This window comes from Plenodomus lingam (genome assembly GCF_022343315.1).
Source record: "Plenodomus lingam strain CAN1 chromosome Unknown contig_13, whole genome shotgun sequence".
Classification (NCBI taxonomy): Eukaryota; Fungi; Ascomycota; class Dothideomycetes; order Pleosporales; family Leptosphaeriaceae; genus Plenodomus; species Plenodomus lingam.
In genome coordinates, this window is record NW_027093931.1 from 188,053 (window position 1) to 209,060 (window position 21,008).

At 50.3% G+C, this 21,008-nt stretch overlaps 7 protein-coding genes across 7 annotated transcripts; 4 read left to right on the plus strand and 3 right to left on the minus strand.

Annotated features, from left to right (window-relative positions):
- Nucleotides 1–1,147: 1,147 nt before the first annotated feature.
- On the minus strand, nt 1,148–6,102 carry IAQ61_001654 (uncharacterized protein; the record flags this gene model as incomplete). Its single annotated transcript, XM_066095201.1, has 3 exons — nt 1,148–2,845; nt 2,897–5,938; nt 5,986–6,102. 3 exons carry the CDS (start codon nt 6,100–6,102, stop codon nt 1,148–1,150), a joined length of 4,857 nt encoding a protein of 1,618 aa, XP_065954685.1.
- On the plus strand, nt 6,092–6,529 carry IAQ61_001655 (uncharacterized protein; the record flags this gene model as incomplete). The annotated part of the gene is made up of 1 exon (XM_066095202.1): nt 6,092–6,529. The coding sequence occupies one exon, from the start codon at nt 6,092–6,094 to the stop codon at nt 6,527–6,529; it is 438 nt and encodes a 145-aa protein (XP_065954686.1).
- Nucleotides 6,530–9,110: 2,581 nt separating this feature from the next.
- IAQ61_001656 (uncharacterized protein) lies at nt 9,111–9,761 on the plus strand (the record flags this gene model as incomplete). The annotated part of the gene is made up of 1 exon (XM_066095203.1): nt 9,111–9,761. The coding sequence occupies one exon, from the start codon at nt 9,111–9,113 to the stop codon at nt 9,759–9,761; it is 651 nt and encodes a 216-aa protein (XP_065954687.1).
- A 36-nt stretch (nt 9,762–9,797) lies between these two features.
- IAQ61_001657 (uncharacterized protein) lies at nt 9,798–10,696 on the plus strand (the record flags this gene model as incomplete). The annotated part of the gene is made up of 2 exons (XM_066095204.1): nt 9,798–10,124; nt 10,298–10,696. The coding sequence occupies 2 exons, from the start codon at nt 9,798–9,800 to the stop codon at nt 10,694–10,696; spliced, it is 726 nt and encodes a 241-aa protein (XP_065954688.1).
- A 522-nt stretch (nt 10,697–11,218) lies between these two features.
- IAQ61_001658 (uncharacterized protein) lies at nt 11,219–12,907 on the minus strand (the record flags this gene model as incomplete). The annotated part of the gene is made up of 1 exon (XM_066095205.1): nt 11,219–12,907. The coding sequence occupies one exon, from the start codon at nt 12,905–12,907 to the stop codon at nt 11,219–11,221; it is 1,689 nt and encodes a 562-aa protein (XP_065954689.1).
- Nucleotides 12,908–14,269: 1,362 nt separating this feature from the next.
- Nucleotides 14,270–16,261, plus strand: IAQ61_001659 (uncharacterized protein; the record flags this gene model as incomplete). Its single annotated transcript, XM_066095206.1, has 1 exon — nt 14,270–16,261. The coding sequence occupies one exon, from the start codon at nt 14,270–14,272 to the stop codon at nt 16,259–16,261; it is 1,992 nt and encodes a 663-aa protein (XP_065954690.1).
- Nucleotides 16,262–17,481: 1,220 nt separating this feature from the next.
- IAQ61_001660 (uncharacterized protein) lies at nt 17,482–20,877 on the minus strand (the record flags this gene model as incomplete). Its single annotated transcript, XM_066095207.1, has 1 exon — nt 17,482–20,877. One exon carries the CDS (start codon nt 20,875–20,877, stop codon nt 17,482–17,484), a length of 3,396 nt encoding a protein of 1,131 aa, XP_065954691.1.
- Between the last annotated feature and the right edge of the window lie 131 nt (nt 20,878–21,008).

A 21,008-nucleotide genomic window follows, 5' to 3' on the forward strand; every position in this document is an offset into this window, starting at 1 on the left:
AACGGGGTATAGTACGTCTAGAACATGCGAGCTCCTCAGTGTCCATGTCCGCTGGCTGAGACTTGTTCACAAAGTCATCTGAGTTTTTGATGTAGGGTATGTCATAAGACCGAAAATGCACACGTCCAGGCATGGGCCAGTGAGATGAGAGACTTGCACTGTCTTCAAAGGTGGACCAGTGAGCTAGAAGAAGGGTACCACACTATTGAATCTTAGCTCTGAAACACAGCTATTGTCCGTCAATAGGGCCAGGGATGACGGTTTACCTTGTGCCTCACGAGCTTCTCCTCCATCGTTGGACCAGGCAGTGAGAAGGTGGAAATGAAAGGTTTGGCCAAGGAGAAACCGTTTGTAAGAGAGAGGAGTAATGAGTTCGGTGCTATGTAGAAGGAAGGAGCAAAAATGGTATGGTATGCCTGGCACACTAGCTACAATGGGCACGTATCTTAACGGTACGCAAGATCAGTCACTTGTGATTGGAAGGTGTGTGTCTGCTCCCAATTACTGGCTTTTGATCCCAGTCATTCCCAGAGTACGATTTATGGTTTATGTGACGATTGCGAGATTGAGGTGGTCAAAAACACATTGCAATATATGTAATATTGCGGTCAAAGTGTAACAGCTGTGCCTCCAATTCCCAAAGACAACATTTTGTCTGGCGAGATAGCTATGAATGACAATTTCCAGTGTCCTTCCTGTTCCCGCTCAGCATGTTGATGTGATGCTTCTACCTCCTCCGCTGTCCAAGAAACACGGCACAAAGCATCAACTAGAATGGTGGCTCTTTCGGACACTACACCAAGAGCCCCTTAAATTGATCGGCTTGCAGTATCCAAAGAGTAGGAGAGGTCAAGAGTATGGTGTATGTGATCGTATTCATCTCGTCTAACAAGTAGGTGGTGGTGGCTATCTAAGCACCATGATCAAGACGCTAGGCCCATCCAGGCGGCACACATGACCACACAACAACGGCGCCGACGTCTGGATAGTAGATTGTAGGGGAAATATGGGAGTGGTGACAGCGGTGGGGGAATCCCACAACCACCTACGAAGAGCGAATGCACAAGGAGATAGGAATTTGGAAAAAAAATTAATTCACCACGGAGATGTTTGGTATATCTTACAACGCCCGTATTGTGCTATGCATCTATGACTTGAGTCCACATGTCAACTTGCCCAGCAACCCTTTTTGTTTGCCAGTCTTCCCAAGATCTTCTTCTTCTTCCTCCCCGACTACACGCAGAAAGACCTCGTCCAGCGTCGTGGGCGATACGGAGTAGTACTCCAAGCCGATCTCTTCCCGATGTGACTCGAGTAGTTGAATCAACCCAGGAATCCCACCAAGATCACTAGCCGAGCTCGCATTGGTTCTTATCTGCGACATCTTCGTTGAGTTGACATCTCCCTTCTCCGTTGCAAGCTCAGGATGCGCCGAGTCGTCTTCCACCCTCGCAGTCTTGAGAACCTTGAATCTCAGCTGCCCGTGTCCACCGCCCCTACTACCCCACTTATCAAGCTGTACACCTGGAATGCGACTCCGAATCCAGCTCTTCACAGTTTCCATCTCCTCCTCCGTAGTCTCGGGCGCAGACTTGAGAACGAGCTGGACGACCCAAGCGTCGCCGTATTGCTCGCCTAGGTTACTGACAGTACCCAGAGCCAACATCTTACGCTTCATAATACCCACTCTTGTAGCCAGCTTATCCGCTTCCTCCATCGAATGCGTTGTGATTAAGAGCGCACGTCCTGGCGCCGCAACACCCAAAAGAGTCCGCCACATGACGCGCTTTGCGGCTGCGTCCATACCCGACGATGGTTCATCGAGCAGCAGCACTGAAGGATTGCCCATGAGCGCGATTCCCAGACTCAATTTGCGCTTGTTACCACCGGAAAGTTTGGATGCGAGACGATCGTGGAAGCGCGAGAGGGAGGTTGCTTGCAGAATAGCATCGACACTGGACTTGGGGTTCGGGACACCGCGGGCGCGCGCGTAGAAGTAGAGATGCTCGGTCACGGTCATGGTGTCCATTGCGTCGAATTGCGGACAGACACCAAGGTGGCCACGTGCGGCTGCTCGCTTTGAGATGATGGAGATGTCTTCTATGAGGACATCGCCTCCTCCGTTGATGTGAGTGGATGGATGAATATCACCACGAATGAGGGAGATAGTCGACGACTTTCCTGCACCATTGGGGCCGAGTAGTGCAAATACTTGGCCTTGTGGGATACCAAAGGTTATATCATTGACGGCGTGATTTGAACCAAAGGTTTTCTGAAGATGGAGCGCCCGGAGACTATCCTTGCTTTTCTCAGCCCGGGCGATTTCAGCAGCAACAGCAGGCGGAATGTTGTCGACAACATCCTCGGCATGTTTCTGGCGGGACTTTTCACGGTTCAGAAAAGGAGGCCTGTAACCAGAATCCCACCATACAAGGGCGACGAACAGCAAGATTGCTTGAACGACGAGATAGAGTATTGGACCTCCGTATACACCAATTGCGCCGGGGTAGCTTGGGATCTGAGTGCCATCACACAGTACGCTGAAGGAGTTGAGCGACAACAATTGCGTCCGAAGAAGACTGGCCGACGGCGAGATCAATGAGACAGTCCAATGGAATATCTCAATGTATTTGTCAATGGCGTAGGCAGGGGCATAAGTCAGAATGGCCATGTATCCGATAAAGTAAATGAGATACAGGGAGACCATGCCTCCTGCAGCAAAAGCGAACGCGGCAAGCTGTGATGTAACGACAATCGAGATGAGGTATGAGAACAGGATCGCGCATAATCCGTAGAGGGAAAAGATGACAAATAAGTAGCCAGGAGCGTACCATGCATCGGATGCCTAGTTGAGTCAGTATAGCTCTTCAGAGAACAAGGCGACGTGAAAACTTACCCCCACAAGGATCCCTGTAGTAATAGCAGAGATGAAAAGCACAAAGATGAAATCAAACGTCGTGTAAGCCAGCCAAAGAGGGACGGCACGAATACCGTTGCTGTAATGCAGAGCTCGCACTTTCCTCAATCGCTCCTGTGTTGGGTACAGAGCGAACAAAGCGGGGTAGACACACATGGCCAAACCAAAGTAGAGAATCATCTGGAGTGTGTCGCCCATGTTGGGGGAGAAAGGCACTGCAAATTGCTGGTACTGCGTCGAGATTGGCGTCCCAGTCAGGATATTATCGAGGGTGTTTAGTGTAATGAGACCACCAAGGATGCCACCGTTGGCCAAATGGGCCATGACTGGGGGCTCATTTTCGCGGAGGAAGAAACCACCGGGCGTGATGTTACGGAAACGATCTTGAATATAGGCATTGAAATCATCGAAGGTGTCGACGACATGGAAGCTCTCATTACTAATGCCAGTCCGTTCCACAATCGTGTCAATGGCTGAGCCAACTAGGCTTGTAGGTCCGATGGGGATAAGTGGGATCTCGTCGGTGCTGGCGAGGGAGAACACCTCAGGATCGTTTGAGGCGGCGCCAGGATCACAGCCAACGGCCACATAGTCCTTCAAGAAGAGCGTGACAAGACCAGCTGCAACGATTGGAATCAGCAGTGCGAAGAGGTACGGCCAAAAGTTCCGACGAAGGATAGTCCAGCGTTTTTGAATTAAGATCCAAGTCTGCTTTGCCATTGATGTGCCACGTCCCTTCCCGACGTCAAGCGTTTTCTCCATGTCTGATGCTTGCTCAGAGAGCACCTCGTTATTGCTAGGTGTCAAGATACCAGTCTGATCGACGTCATCTTCGGCTTTCAGTAGATCGTACTCCTTGACCTCCTCCGCATTGGCCAAAAACACATCTTCCAATGTAGGTCCGACAATATCGTAGTTCTTGACATTGTGTTCCCGAAGCACGTCCACGAATCTGGTCGCTGGCAAAGCGTCAGCGAACTGATACTGGACCCAACCTGTGGAGGGCGAAGGTTTCTTAATCGCATTGAGTGGTGGCTTGACGGGTGCGTCCTTGGGATAGGTGACATGGTATCCGGCGCCCACTTCATGCTTGAGCTGGACAGAAGTACCCATAGTCTTGAGGACACCACGAGACAATATTGCAACGTGGTCTGCAAGAACATCCGCCTCGTCTAAGAAATGGGTAGTCAAGAGGAAAGTACGGTCGCCACGCTCTGCCAGCAGAATCTCCCATATCTTCCTTCGCGACAACGGATCCAAACCTGACGAGACTTCATCTACGCAACACACCTTGGAACCACCCGTAAACATCATGGCGAGTTGCAACTTCCTCTTTTGTCCACCGGATAGTGTACTTGAATTCGCCGTCATCTTGTGACCCAGATCACAAGCTCGAATCAGATCTTCGATTGTGCTTTTGTCGTCGTATGCGCCAGGAGATTTGAGCTGGTTAAAGATGCGAACATGTTCGTAGACGTTGAGCTCGTCCCACATCACGTTCTTCTGAGGACAAAGACCAAGACCACCGGTGCCGTCGATTTCGATGGATCCACTGGTAATAGAGTTGAGACCAGCAATGGCGTCCAGGGTGGTTGATTTTCCACTACCATTAGCACCAAGCAAAACCATAATCTGTCCCTTGCGAGCCTTCATGCTGAAGTTGTCTACAGCGATGACGGTCTCTGGAAGCTTGATACCAATCTTGGCCAGTACATTGCGACGGAACCAGCTAGGCGTCCAGTGCTTGGAGAAGTTTGTCAAGATGATGTTGTGGTCAGGCGATGAGGTTCTGGTCCTGCGCTCCGCTGATACAGTGCCATATAACCATCGCTCGACAAGAGCGCCAATAAAGGGGTACACAATGGTTTGAATGATAGCGAAGATCCAGAAGGAGATGCCAGGGTTGGTCCACCTGTGTGAGTTGTAATCAGGGGCCCCCTCGACCATGTTGGTACCGATCAGTTGCCTCTCGAAGCGTGCTACGTAGATGGTGAAGAAAACATAGTTGATCGATGGAAAGAGAAGACTCAGGATATAGACAGCTGCGGTTCCGAATGGCCCGGCAACTTGTGCAATAATAGCCAATAGAATGGGCACGATGACAACAGTGATGCCAGACAGCTGGGCCTTGCGGAAGAAAGCAGCGCCAAAGATGGAGAAACTCGTCAAGGAGAGACCAGCAAGAACATGAAAGATGACCAGGATAGCAGCATTTGAGGTCCTGAATGCGAGCGCCCAGACGATGAAGCCCATAATGACCCATCCTGGGAAGTAGATTATGTCGAATGCGATGTGGTTTGCCATTAGTCGAGCAAACTGCGTGTGCCAGGCCTTTTTAGCTGGGGACATGGCTTCCACAAGTTGTGATATGCCACGCTCTCTTTCATCCGCCATTTGTCCAGTAAGCTGGTAAGTGACACCGCATACACCAATGTACAGCGCGACGCCCATGATGTTGATAAGTGCGCCCATATACAAAGTCCTGATCCTGTCATCAAACTCTTCTTGTGTGCGCTCCGTGTACGGGAATTCATCGATGTTTTCCAGTCGGGTGCCGTTGGGTCCTGCAATGGCTTGATCGATTGCCTTCTGGAAGGGCAAGATGTAGATCTGAACGTCATTGTCCTTTTGATCAACATAAATTTCTTCCCCCAATGCGCCGTCGGATCTCAGTGTATAGTTCCAGCCCTGGCCAGATCCTTCGTTCGGACTCGAGTGAAAGGTCGCGGCACCATAGCATGTACTCGCGCCTCGCAACGAACTCTGGCAAGTCGACAGAAGCTCCACCTCCTGCTGGATCGTAATCGCCTCCAATCCTGCGTTTCGAACCTGATCTGATAGCTGTCCAATAACCTGCTCGATCTCGCCGCCAGTGTGTCCATTGTTCACGAAGACGACTTTGTTGCGACCGCCAGTCGCCACGCTGAGCGCATTGGGAAAGGTACGAATAAGGGAGGGGCTACCGATTCCGAATTCCGAGGGAGGGACGAAGAAGTTCTTTGCATATGTGATGAAGAACATCTATTTCTGATTAGAGACAGCAAAGCATGATTGGAGAGGAGACTCACAAAGATTATAGGCGCCCAGAATGCACGAACACTGGTGAAGAACCACTGGCGCACAGCAACCACGCGCAGTGTCTTCTTGGTAAGAATCCATGTCTGCTTCGCGATTATGCCTGCCATTGTGATTAAACACCCGACCCTCGGTGGCGCTGTACCTCGAGGAGCTGTTGCTGGTGTCAATCTCGAGGGCTTGCGCTATGTCTTCGATGGGTGTTGTGTGGGTCAATTCCGCCTGTTCGAATCACAAAACAACAAGAAACAACATCTCTGCCGCCGCAGTATTTTCGACACGCAAAGGGGGTATCACGGCCACAAGAAAGAACACGCGAGAAGAACAATTATCATCCAACGGCGAAGGCAAACTCGCCGCGCCAACATGGGAGGCAGACCAACCCAGGCCTCCAACGCGAAGGCCATGCCGAGAGCCGAAATGTCTTGTCGGACGTCTTTGATCTTGCTAATCTTCCACGCCATGTGCCGGATTGGGGGGCAGTTTAGGGAAGCGGATCGATGTTCTGCCGCCTGCAACAACGCGTATAGCGTATAGGCGCATGATGACGAATGACACAACCATCGCCCGCCTTCCCGCCATTTTTTCTCCTACGGCCCGACTCACCAGAACTCTCTCACCATCTGTCGGAGAATTTACCATCTCACTGCAGTGCCAGATCAGGCCAAGCTGTCCACTGTAGTCTTTCAGAGATGGCCAAATCATCGCTGGCAGATGGGTCTCACCACATCTGAGCTCTTGAGAACCTGGAAAGGCTCGTTTCACAGCATCGACCTTGTCTCATCACCCTCGCCTTCCGCCGAGCCAACGCCCAGTCGCCGAGTCTTCAAGTGTATGCAAAAGCTACGGATCTTACACCAGATAATGCGATGCCAAATTGGCGCACAAGCCTTCGCTTGCACATGTCGGCGCCCGCACCAGTCCGTGGGGCCGTACCTCGAGCGCGTCATCGACTTGCTGGTGCTGCGTGTTGTCAGCAAGCCAATGAGGCGGTACCCTCGGTCCGACTAGACCTTCTTTCAACGACCGTAGAAGGCTCCCAGTTGTAACACTGCAACGACAGTCAATCGACTCTGTATCGGATCGAATCGCCATATAACTGTCCTTCTTGCGCGGGAGATGGGGATACTGATCACATTGTGGCACCTGCAATCGAGTCCATAACTAACCATAGTTCTTAGAACACAATCGACGTGATCCTACCACAGCCTCGGTAGGAAGGAGGCCTATCAATGACAGCATGTTCCAATAATGTCCAATGACATTGTATCCACTGTTGGATGTATAGTATTCGCGTGTTCGAAATAGATGGCATACTAGATTGCGCAAAGTATCTACTATGTAGTCACGCAGTTGTGAGTAGACCACCCCTGATCATTCCTAGGAACCCTTCAGAACCATCAGACCTTCGGTTATTCCCTCCCATCCTCGTTCCTGACGATACTCCCTCCAACAACTATCCACTTTCCCTCATTGCCTACATCTTCTGCCCTCCGCTGCGCAGGTAGAGCGCACTTTCCTCTTCCCACAGTCATGCTAGTTGCATATCAGCGCTTCACTCTCATAGTTACAACTCTCGCGGAGGGAAAACTTACATAAGCGACCCACGCGTCCTTGCATGCTCTCTCCTCAGCTCCAGAATCGGAAGCACAGAGACAGATATTGAGGTTGCTGTGAAGATCTGCGCAGTCTAGGTGGCAGGAGGCTGGGGCTAGCTCGCATGCCTGGTCCGTACCAGTAGGCCGTGCGAAGATGAGGCTGGAGAAGAGGCTCAAGGTAAGTGCGTGGCTTGGTGCATGTTGATTTATGTATATATAAATGTAAATTTAATGTCGCACACTCTCTGCAGAGCGAAAAGCGATGAGTATACGTAGTCTACTCTTCAAATTGCGTGCGTGATATTCACGCACTTCAAAGCATTGAATTCACATGGTAAGATCTTCAACTTTCTAATGTTTCCCAAATATGGTGTAGACTTTAAGTTAGCGGCTGATCATCCAGCCCTTCGCCATTATACTTTCTTAAGAAAAAATTCCCCCTTAGAAGCTAAGTGTGGGCAGTTCTTCCCTTCGCCTCCACCACTGCTTGGACTTGACAGCAATATGCCCAATCTGAAATTGATTCACCCTACAAGGTTCTCTTGCCTACCCTCCACATCGCTTCCATCACTCCTTTTTCACCTACAGCTGCAGCATAACAGCGCTCACTTCTCCTCACTGCGCTAATAAATAGTTATCATGTAGTGGCTACAGCTCTCCTATATCCCGTTCGCCAGCCCCTCAACAAGCCTGGCTCAGCGCATTGTAGACGTTCCCTTCGAATCGCATCGCGAAGCAATGTCGTAAGTCTTGCCCAAGACTCTTGATAGCCAGATACATTCTTGGATTGGCAGCTGTATAGACAACTTCCAATACGTGACGGCTTCCCCAATGACCTAGCACCCCATGTCCTGCTCCGTGCGCTCTGAGACAAGTTTGAAAGCGAAAGCAACAAGATGCTCCGCAATCAACCGATCACTACGGTCGTGAAGATCCGCGTCGAAGGGAAACCGTACCGTCCGGCCACGAACCCTCCACATGTCTGCGAGCCTAAGGATGAAAACTCGATCCAGGGTGACAAGATTATCTACATTGCGTAAGACGTAATTAACCTTATTATTTCAATGCTTGCGACTAAGTTTAAGACGCGACACAAATGTATATACAGCAAACATTGCTTCTATACAAAAGCTGCCCCCAACACCCTTTGGGGATGTCAGGGACATTGCAATGAAAGGGTGGAACTACTTCTATGGAACAACTATCATTCTTGAAACGGAGTCCTGAAGCTCCCTGACCGCGTTCACCCCGTTGACTTTCCCACAGTATGTCGCCAATCATACGTGCCGAGTTAAGACAATTATTCGAAGCGCGACCTTCACACATTCCTCCACAACGTGCGATACTTTGCCAAGAACTGGTTCTTGAGTTTATCAGTCCTTTTTTACACAAGTATGGAAAGATGGGCTGATTGAAGGCGCAACGAGAGATCGTTGGTGCTGTTGACTTTGTTGATACTGCGCGAGCCCAGAGAGTTAGGTCAGTCTACCTTGGGGTATTGCCTTCTGTAGTAATTTCCCATGTCTTTGTGTCCTGATTCTATACGCCAAATCGAACTTTATTTTAAAGTGTACGTACCTGGGTTCATTCAAATTGACAACACATTGAGCCTTTTCGAGACATTCTTCACTATTTCAGTCAATATTCCAGTCCCATCATCAAATAACCATCATCAGTACTCAACTCAACCATTTCAGAATTTCCTGCATTTCGACCATCGCAAACTCACTCTTATCACACATTTCTGTCTAATCAAGACACCAAAACAAGCCATGACTTCATATCAACAACGAAACGACATCACAAGCTCTGAACCTGTCCTTCCTGCTCAAGGTAGCATGGATCCCATGGACTCCGGGGTTATAGAGGGCCAACGCCACTACCGCCTCATGACCGAGAGCGCGAAGCGATTATCCCCGGTCTACGCAGGCCGAAACACATACACAGCCCAACAGCCCGGCGATCTGGCTCGCGCAGTTGGAAAGCTTCACGGAGCAAACCCCGACATCAGCTTCAAGTGTACACTGCGACACTTGACGTTCAACGACAAACCCGGCCGGATCTTCGAAAGCGGGCTCCTTGAGGAACTTGTCATCGACATCGACAACGTTGGCACAGAGGACGAGATCAAGACAGCCATGGAAGCGTTTGGAGAAAGCTCAGCTCTCTAGTGGGCAGCACTTTGCATCCGCCTCGCATATTGTAACATGATGGTCAAAGATACCATTCGTGAGGATAATAAGCGCATGCTTGATATCATTGGCGTATATCCGGGACTCTTTGAATGCTGTGCAATTGAGACAGTCTCCATGCCAGCACTCCTGTGGCAGGACATTCCTCCAAAGGACATTCGGGCTTGGTTCAAGGAGAGCTTTCCGGGCGTGGTGTCCGGCCTGAAGGGCTGGTACACCCTAGACGATGAGGCGTACATCCTCTTTGGCTGCGGAAAGATGATTGGGGATAGGTGTCATGACGACCGTGAGATTGTCGTCTCGGTTGATGACAAGGGTCATTACACTATTGAGAAGGAGCCTGTAGTTGATGACGCTGTGAATTAGTAAGCGTCTATGACTGGAGAGCAGGACGATGGGAGTGCGACTAAGGCAGATACCATTCCCGAACAAGAGATTGAACATGCCGACAAGGATTACTTTCATCTCGCCAAGGTGGTTTTAAGCACGTTCTTGACCGTCCTATCGACCCTGAGTACACGCCTCGCGACGTCCGCCATCTCTCCTTTGACGAGTTCTACTCCAGTCCGAAGGGATCAGGTCTGGTCGAACCCTTCAGTCTCGATGAAGAATTCGGACCTTGCCCCGAGGAACTAGACGACGTCAGCATTGACTCCGAAGAAGAAACTTATGACACCGCCCTAGAACTACGCGAAATCAACAAGGTTAACGAGGTCCCCAAATCCAAGTCTCCAGCCATGATAAGCGCTGGCAACCAACTCCGCAAACTCCTAGTAGAGTTCGGCGCTGTCCCAGATATACCCCTCAATAGGTGGATGCGGTACTTGGCCTCCATCTTGTCTTCGGTCTGCACCATGATCTGCTCGATTGAGATCCCCAATGCCTGGACTAAGCATAAAGACGAGTTTCTGTAGGCAATTCCACGGACACACAGAGACCACATCAACGCCGCATATACAACGAATGCACAATAACCTTGATTGAAAGGTAGAATGCTACGTTCAGCCTATTCCTCAACCCGATCTATTCCCAAGCCCTCTTGTCAAGTCGCGTTTCCCGGCCCGCACCCGCACTAACACTTCCATCCTAACACCTCCAAAATTGCGCATCTGACTCCTCCCTCACCCTCCTCGAACTCCGACTCAACTCACCCCCCTCACCCTGACTCAACCCACACCCCTCACCGTTAGACATGAATACCCATGGGCGATGGGTTTGGAAGGCGAAGGTGGCTTTATAGATGACTGAGTAGTGGCGTAGACGCGAGGTTTTGAACGCTGTGAGCGTGATGGGGAGGCCTTGCGCTGTGGTGAGTAGCCGAGACAAGGGTTGAGAGATCACAAGGCTTCGTTGGTATGCCACGCCCAAGCGGTGTGTTCCTCGACGGATAACACTGGTCTCACAGACGACCTACATGTGACCAAAAGCCACATATTTCACCAGGTCAACAATTCCTCGGGCCTTCTGGCCATCCCTGCAGGTACGCAGGCCCACGAGCAGACCTTGACTTGGAATGGGTGAAACAGGGCCGGGCCTGCACTCCAAAACTCCACCCACTCCGCTCGAGGAACTACATATTCTTTGCTGCACAAATGGCACTCACGGAATTCGCCCCAGCCGCCCCGGTTATTGTCGATCGCGCGTGCGAACAGGGCTTCGATACTGCGTGGTATTTCTGCGGTAGGATCGATAAGCATGTCATGAATGTCTTCGACCGTTTGATTGTCAAAGTGACGGGCTTTCAACACGCTGTGCAGAGCCATGGCAGACAAGGGTGGAACTGCTGGCTTTGAGGGAGGCTCAAAAAATGAAGAAGGGACGCCGTAGGCACCCCTGTTTGTTTGGACGATGACGGAGAGGGGTTTCCCTGTGATGGGGGGAGAGGGCGAACCTTGGATCAGACTTCCAGTGTGGTCGAAATAGGAAACGGGTGTTCTAGCCATGAATCTTGGGGTCAGTGGTGAGACTTGATTCAAGGGCAGCGAAGGATGGTGCCTATAGGAACACATGTTCTCTTTATCCGCATTCTTTCGCGCGTCGTCGTGAGCACCAAACGGATCCGCCCATGATTCGAGATAGCGTATCCGCCAAACCTCTCTTTCGAGATCACTGCTAGCAGCGAGACCATCGTAGAGGATTGGCAGTTTCTCGCTTGCCTCGGCTCGATCATAGTTTAGCGGTTTTACGACATCAGAGTGTAAGGCGACGTCAGGGGATTCCAGGGGCGGGTATTCGAGGAAGCGAGCGGTCGTCATTGGCTCTAACACCGGATTGGACATGGTATGCACGCGCTCCAAAGAGCCAAAAGGCTTGAGGAGAGCTAGCAACTCGAAAGGGAGACTTCTGAGCTTGTTGCAGGATACATCGAGAGTCTTCAGATTCTTCAGCTGATTCATCCCTTGGGGCAGCTCTTCAATGTTGTTGAATCGTATTATGAGCGTGGTAAGATGTTGGATCTGGAAGAGCTTTGGTGACAATCGGCGTAGTTTATTGTCAGCCAAGTTGATGTAGATCTCAGGCTCCAAGGAGCGAAATTGCCCTTCTTCAGGAAACTCGTCCCCTGGGTCTGGTACATTCTTGATGACAGAGGCGATTCTACCAACATCTTTGATGTCTTCATCCTCAAGATCAAAGCCTCGAAATTCGTAGATTTCACTGTTCATGTCCAGGCCGGACTGTAATGTGTCGTTGAATTGCAGTGCTCTTGGGTTCAGTTGGGGCAGAAGAAGGCCATGGCGCTCATCGCCTATGTTGTCAAAGCCAGAAGGAAATGGCGACGTATGCAGTGGGAGCGGGTCCTCGGAGCTGTCTGTCGCATCGCTCATCATGTACACACCAGAGTCGAAATTGCGCGTCATTCTGCTCTTTTTCGGTTCAGGCGTGTTCTGTGCTGACTCGCTATTGTCCCACCAGGCGCCTTTCCGCTTGTTCTTGAAAATGCGCGGCGATTGGTAGTTGGTGACATCTACAGATTCTCGCGAGTCATCGCTAGAGAATAGTGGTGGTGGTGAGCTTGATTTGAGCGAATATGTTCGAGAGCGAGACTCGAAAAATGGTGAGCTGTCCACGTGGCTGGTGCTCGCGTGGACTGGTGGTGAAGATGGCGGAACCGCGTCAATGTCCATGGTGTTGAGGTGTAGAAATCTATCTGAATTTATATGGGGAGAAAGTCCGTTGGATTTGCTGTATTTTTGTTCAGAAAGATGCAGAAAGATGGCAGGAAATGTATGGTCAGTATGGAAGCGGGGACGCGTTCCTGGAGTTTGGACGCGACCCCACACCCAAACTAGTTAAGGGTCCAAGTTGCCGTCACGTTCCACGCCAAGTTGCGTTCCCACGTGCATCTTAGCACGATCTGCGGAGGAACGCTCCGGCAACTGGACGTGGGATGGATATGGGCGTTCAGTTATGAGCCCAAGGCCATAGCTACACGAATCGATGGTCTTGTCGCAGTACAGCCTACCTATTCATGTGTTCTGGACAGCCCGACTCACAAGTTTTGCAGCAACTGGAAATCTATCTTTCGTTGAAAAGGTCACGTGGTCATTCGCTGACATGCCTCGGTCACCACCTTTCCCCAACCGCTGATGCACTGCGCCTATCCCCGAGAGGAGCCTTTCCTGATATGCAGCATGATGCCGCATGCAAGACTGAACTCGGAGCGACTAGCTGGGTCTACACCATCGGGCCTCGACTTACACAGACCCAATCTGTCTCTCCACACCACCGAAGTCTGCTGAGAATATGCCAAATATCTGTGTCCGCTACCTGTGTCAAGGCGCGATGTCCTTGTTGTGATTATTGCTTCTCGCCTTGTCGTGACCCTCCAGCCATTGCAGACACGTCGTCGGCAAAACAGCTGTTCAGAGTGAAACTGAGTGCTACTAGCCAATTACCAGCCGGTAGTCTGAACCTAATAAGTCTACTGCGCCTGCAAGCAAGGAAAAGCAGCCTTATCCCCGCAGTCCGTACGATAGATTCAATGAAAACAACCTAGGAAATTTGGCACGAGAGCCGAGCTGGAAGGATAAATGCGATCGTCGTCCGCCCTGGTCCGAGAGGGAGCTTGGACTACATAACCTACCTAGTGAGCGGCCGATGCTTCGGAAGGATTCAGGTCCGTCGCAATGTCGCCCTCCAGAAACACCATCCAGCTCTATCAGTCCATCATATCGACATGGGAATCTTCGCGTGCAGTGTCGCATACTGCGAGATATTGTAGTGATAGGCTATGCGGCCTGTGCCGCCCCTGGCGATCATTCCTACGCGAGCCAGGACCTTGCGTGGCCCGATGCATGGGGGGCGAAGACCTGACATGTAGCCAATATGAAGCTGTCCACGTGTACGCAATTGTATAGCAAGCTAGGTAGGTGGGTCTTTAGCCGTTGCAATCTCTTCAATTATTCTTCTAAATCCTTTCCCTTTGCTTTGAACTGCATTCGTTTCCTGAGCCAGTACCGGTAAGCCAACGTCAAGCTTGTGCCATCATGGCAGCCGCGCGGATCATGGCGGATCCTCACATCGTGTCGCTGGTGTTGCATCACCTCTCCGACATGAAGTACAGAGACCGTCGACAACATGGGCCAGACCAACCAGTCGAGTTTCTGGAATTTCGTCCTACTCTGGTACCTTCCATCCGAGTGAACAAGCTATGGGCGCACGAAGGCACCGCTATTCTCTGGAAGCGTTATCCCCACATCCCGGCCCTTCAAGCCATGGATTCAACTCGAAGACAGTGGTATGCTAACAAAGTGGAGCGGATCTTCGTCTCACAGCCAGCATCTGAAGATGAAGATCTAGCTTACCTGGAAGGCTTGGCCTGGCCTAATCTGAAGACCCTGGAGTTGGACGTCGATTGGCAGTTGCATGGGAGAAATCTCACTAGTATGCTGACTGCTAGTCTTGAGCATCTGGAGCTCCTTGAAAAGCAGGCGGCCAATTCTAGTCAAATCGCTTCCATCATACTGCCCGCTCTGATACGACCTTGCACTCGGTTGCGAAGCATAAAACTGGGCCCGGACGCTATTAGTCGAGAGGATCCTGTTGATGGTTGCGCATTGACTGATTTACTCGATGCTGCACCAACCATCCAGGACATTCGTATTAACGGCACAGCTTTCCTCAGCAAGGACAGAATCTTTGCAGCACTTGGTAACCGACCTGGACTCAGAGCTCTGGAGATTGATCTGGAACCAAATCTGAATCCTCTATCGTATCTCTGCAACTCTGCAGGCTATGCTCAACCCTTCGGTTTTGTAAAGAGACTGCAGCTTATGTGTTATCCAGAGATTGCTCTCGCTCTTCCTAATTACCTTAATACTGTTGAGGATATCAACCTCGATGTAGCACGCATACCAAACGAGCCAGTCAAGCAGGAAGATTTGAGGATATTTGACGCAATCCTCGTTATTATCTCGCAAAATTGTCATCAGCTTAGGGCCCTTCGACTGAATATTGGTCAACTCGCCTCCGATTTCCCATCCACCACATTACTTCCGACGCTCACTGGTGCAGCTTTAGTAAAACTCGCGACTGGCTGTCCCAACCTCCGGGACCTCAATTTGCTTGCTTCTGAACCAGCAGCAATCGATGCGACAAACATCTCAAGTTCACAATTCGAGGCATTCTGTCGGAAAGCACCGCGTCTTAAGAGTCTCGCTTTGAAGTTCCACCCACAGACCGCCATCGATCTAGAAATATCAGCTCTCCAAAGTTTGGGTCGACATTGCCCTGAGCTCGACGTGCTGCGTCTGAAGATCTCATTGCAACTGCCAATTCTGCGGGCACCATTACCACACCATGAGAACGTATCCCCGTCAAACACCGGCCTATTCGATAACACAACAGAGCCTTCCTACATCGCGATCAAAAACCATCAGCGAGGCCCATCCTTAGATGTCGAGTATTTTGCAGGACATAGGAGTCCCGATCGAGTTTTGTTCCCCCGCTTGACTCACTTTGCCTTTGCGCGCCCACAAACCATCCTCTCCATCACCAGCGACACATACACCGCCTCCTCGTCTTCACAGTCCAGTTTATTCCAAGATCCCATCATCGAAGAGCAGCTAGTTCGCCTATGGGCCCATCCTCTGTCCGCACACTTTCCTCACCTCGAGATCCTCGAAGCCTGGGGTGACTGGATTGGCGAGGACAACGAGTCGTTGAACTATTTCTTGCCGCTTCAAGAGGTGCTCGCAAGCACATGGGGGTTTCTAAATGGTATCGAGCAGGACCTGTGGGACGAAGAGTCTGAAGCTGGCTCGGAGGATTGGAATAATGATATTGGTAGTCGTCAGAGCTTTGATAGCCTGCGCAGTGGGGACGATTGGGAGAGGGCCAGTCTTGTCAACGAGTACCCTGTTCGAAGTGATTTGGGAGATAGTGGATACTTGGACGTGTATGATGAAGAGCCAGAGGGTATGCTTACACCTGGGAGGACTATTGATGCGGAAGACGATCCATTTCTTCAGGCGCGTTGAGGGCAGAGTTGAAACGCCTCTCGCCGGATCAGGTGATCAAGCGTAGTGCAAGACGGACATACCAGCAGCTAGTAGGCTACTTAAACTAGCACATCAGGTCTGATTCCCAGTACAAATTTCATTCCGGGGCTTGGTCTTTGTAGATCAAGCACATGGAAATGATCGGCACGTCGGTTAGCAATGTACAAATATACATACGAAAGATGGCAGATACACATGAGATGCCAAGAAACAGGCAATATTTATTCATAAAGAAGCCTACCTATAACTCCTATACCACAAACAAACCTCAACATCTTCAGTTATGCCCCATACACCAAGCCGCTCCCCCAACTCATCTCACCAGAATAGCCTCCCACCCCATCAACAGTGCACCGCCTCGCAGTTCTCCTAAAACCGCAAATCAGCACACCCACCCTCACAAACCCGCAAAACCATTAACTCACAAGTTGGCCCAACCAAATACTACACTCTTGCTTACCAGGGTACCATTTCGTATTGAGCGTGCATGTGTACTTGCTGACTTGAGTGTGATTTTGCGAGCATTTGTTGGGGCAGGAGTGCACGCTTTTGAGGCATTTGTCACGGTTGCCGTCTGGTCCTATGCCGGTGACCGGGGTGAAGTAGAGGATGGAAATGAAGAGAATGAGCTAGATGGATCTGAGCATGTTTGTGGATTTCGGAGCAGGATCTCGCTTTGTGTGTGTTGTGAGAGTTGGACGACTCAGGTTTGTTGGAGCGATTTCTCTAGCGGAATGAGGAGAACCTTGGGAGTGAATATAGTGGGTTTGCTGGTAGTGCGTTGTCAGTAGTTTCAGGCTCTTGAGTTCGCAGTTTGGCGGATGTGAGGGAGAGCGTTTGTCTCACTTTTGACATTCTCTCCAGGCACTGAGTGTGTGACGCGCGAAGTCTCTCAGGCAAGCGTGCAGGGAGGCATTATTTGGGATTTATTTCTAATTTTCTTTTGCATCCCTAAGATTTTAGCGTTTCGGAAAAAACGCATGGTTTCATTAACGACATATTATTGAAAACTTTGATTGGGATGGTGGCTTTGACATCAATCTAATGCATGACATTTATAATGCACCATCCACTGTTCATGTCTTACATACAAAGGATTAGCGTTGCATCAAGCATTAAAAACAATGTCTATTATGTATTACTGAGCAACATCTTGTATGCACTCAGCAGCTCCTCATTCCTGGTTATCAATGCCCAGCTCATATGTACATGCTACCATGAACATCATTCATGTGATCATAAATCACATCTTCGTCAAAGCCCTCACCACAGCTCCAACACCAATGTGTCCCACACACCAGCAAAGGGCATGTCATATGGTCGCATCCATCCACTTTCTGTGAAGCTATCTTGCAACCCGGACACTCCTTTGTAGGAATCATAAGAGCTGTCCGTTTTGACTGTGCTTCTTGTAATCGACGCTGAGCAGCATCACGCGCCTCATGCTGTGCTTCTGCCGTCAACCGTTCTACCAGGGCAAGGGTTTGGCGAGCTTCTTCCTCGGCAATGCGAGCGCGTTCTAGCAAAGAAAGGGTGCAGCTCTCGCATTTCCAGTCCTCGACTGCATCGGGTGCGCCACGAGCACACTGACGTTCCATGTATTGACAGGATTTCCCACAGCCACAGCACCAAACGTGAATCCACTGGCCTCGCTCTTCGATCGCTTTTCGTAGGTCACTCACAGCGTGGATTCCCATGCCATAGGCGGCCAGCGTACGTGCGGCAGGAGGTCGACGGCAGAAAGGACAGAATAGCGCAGCGGTGTTGATGATGGAACCAGCCTTATTCAGTCCATACCAGCCATTGAGACAGCCCTCACAGATCTGTTGATTACATCCATGGCGACGGCAGGCTGGCATCAAGCGTATTTTGGGAAAGGTACTGAAGCAGAGGGAGCAGAGAGATCTTTCCGCTGTACGACGCTCAATCCATGACTTTAACTCTGCGATCAAAGCGTCTTGGTTACGAATGCGTTTGCCATATAGTGTAAGGTTCAGATTGGTCTCGAAGTTGGGTAGGACTTCAACATTGGCGAGGAAGGCTTCAGGACCAACTTTAGAGATTGTGTGGAAGACACTGCGCTTAAAAGGCTCCTGAATCGTGTTTTCTGTGTTTCTGAGCAACCATGCTTGCCCGTTCTCTGTGCAGATATGAGCAGCAGTGGTGTCCACAGAGACAATTGTCTTCCGGCCCGTAACGCAAGCTATGCACGTGAACGGTGCGGGTGCAATGCCTCGCCATTCTTTTGGCCAGATGATCTTACTCAAGCATGCTTGACATTCCAGGATAGGCACAGGATCTTTGCTACGTCTACTCTCTGACAAGCTTGTTTGTAGGCGACAGTAATGGCATTTGGGACGTACATTGAGTTCCGATGGGTTGTAGCAGACATACTGTGCACGACAGGTACGTATACTGCATTCAACCCATGTAGCTTTGGACATGTGGCTATCCTCCTTAGTAACATGAGCGCTCAGAGCTCGCTTTTTGTGGTCCGGATCGCGCCAGTCGTTTGCGACACAAAGCCCGCACTTTCCGCCAGATTTCGCAGCCATAATAGTAACGGAGCGCGGTAAATCGCACCCGCGGCACATGACCACTGTACCAATAGGCATTTGTGTCTTTTCTGGCTGCCATCCAACTTCTGCTGACAGTGTTGTCAAGAGGTTGGCTCCTGCATGTTGGTACGTTACTAGGCGAGTGAAGAGCTCACGATCCGAATCGAGTAGTAACTTGTGGGTCTTTGAACTGACTTCAGATTTTATTTGTTTCTGATACTCAACGTCGGCGTCAAGCAAGAGACCTAAGCAGCTAGAATTCCAAGTCTCTGGCGCTTCTAGGTCATTCCACTTGTCACGCCAAAACAACATGGCAATGGAAGCAGATTGGAAGAGAGGCTTCATACCGATACGGATTGACAAAGCGGCCAGTAGTGTAGCAGGCCGTGCGGCAAGCTTCGTCCCTGGTAAAATGGTATGGAGCAGGATTTTCCAGAACTCCCGCTTGTATGTTGTAGAAGCCAATATCAAGGGAATCTTTGGGACTTGAGCGTCTGTGGTTTCCGCAATGTGCATCGGGAGATCGGATGCGGATTCAACGTAAGTCAATCGAGTGAGTACTTTGCCAAGTCGTCTGAGTATTCTCCCATCGCATGATCGCCCAATCTCCAGAAGCTCATCTCGCCTGAGCATCGTCAGATGACGATCGTCCTCGTCACCGTCATCCTCGTTAGCGTCACCCTTGTTGCTTGGTCGTGCGAACTCAATCGTTGGATCAAGAAATACACAGGGGTATCTGTCGGCGTCTGGTACTGCATTCAATGTCTCCAGTATGTCGGCAGCGTGGTCGTATGATCCTTCGAGCCAGCTCTTCATTCGGGCTTTCTCGTCCTCCTTGGCAATCATATCGACATGGAGACCAAAAGCTGCGATCAGCTCGTCCCGAGCCGGATTCTCACGATCACTACACACAGCTCGCCATAGAGAGCCAAAGACGGGGTTCAGCGACATGGATGTGACGTCGGACTCTATAATGGCCTTGAGTTGGTCAACCACTAGTTGCTTATAGTGAACATCTGTCGCATAGCGGTCAGCGAAGTTTGCGACAGGCGTGTTTCTTTTTGGTAAATATTTCTTCAAAAGGTCAGAATCGAGCAAGATCTCTGCGAGGTTATCTTGCATTTGCTCCGTAAGTCTCTTTTCCTCTGCAGAATTTGCATTATGCTGTAAGACACTGGATGTTTGCCTATGCGCATAGAAGAATCGATTGGCAACCGGATCCTTCTCGTCTTTGATCTGCTTGATATCCTGGCCACTCTTGTATCTCATTAACTTGGCTGGAATCAAGCTCGTTTCAGCACCCGCTTTTTGGGTGCCCATCCACGCAAGCAGAACGTCAACAGTAACTTGGGCGATGCTATGGGGCCTCTTATCTGTTAGCGTCAAACATGCGCCCTTTGTGATGGCGCTGAGATATGTATAGTATCCTGAATTGATTGGGCGCTTGTCCAGGCTCTTATCCAGAAGGCAAAAGACATGTGCCTTTCGTGGTCCATGACGCAGTTGGTTACATGCCGATACCCAATCTACGAATTGAGATCCAAATCCATCGTAGATTTTCGGAAGCTTTAGAGCGATTTGTTCGGCGTGATAATTACTATCATGGTCTTTGTGGGCGACCATCCAGCAATGGGGCGGAGCATCTGTGTACAAGAGTATGATGGTAGTTGCCCCTTCACGCATCAATGCATGTGCTTTTGCAAGGCCTGTCTTGGTTGCTTCAGGGTAGTCTCCTCCGCCAACAGGCTCGAGTATTGCTGCAGTAGCCATAAGTTGTTCTGCGGTGATAGTATCATGAGCTTCCGAGCTCCGCTCATGCCATCCGCTCCACGTGAGCAAGCCATCTCTTGTTCGTCCCGCCTCGCTGTAATCGCGATATGCGAGGAGGCCGATACGTTCGAAGCTGCTAGTCAAGGATGATATAGCGATGACCTTGGGTAAAGAAGTTTTCAAAGATTCGAGGTAGTCATACATAGAATATGTCGCATCCACGAGGATCAGGAGATCATAGACCTCTGTGCGCTCAGTTGGAGCCATGGTGAAATGTTTACATGGTAGCTGCTGGTGAACTCGAGCTGAACATATATGTCCAGCCTCGTATTTATCAGAGTCATAACGCCCTTTAGGTTTTGATGTTCGTTCTTCAGCCCTCGCCAAGGCAATTATTA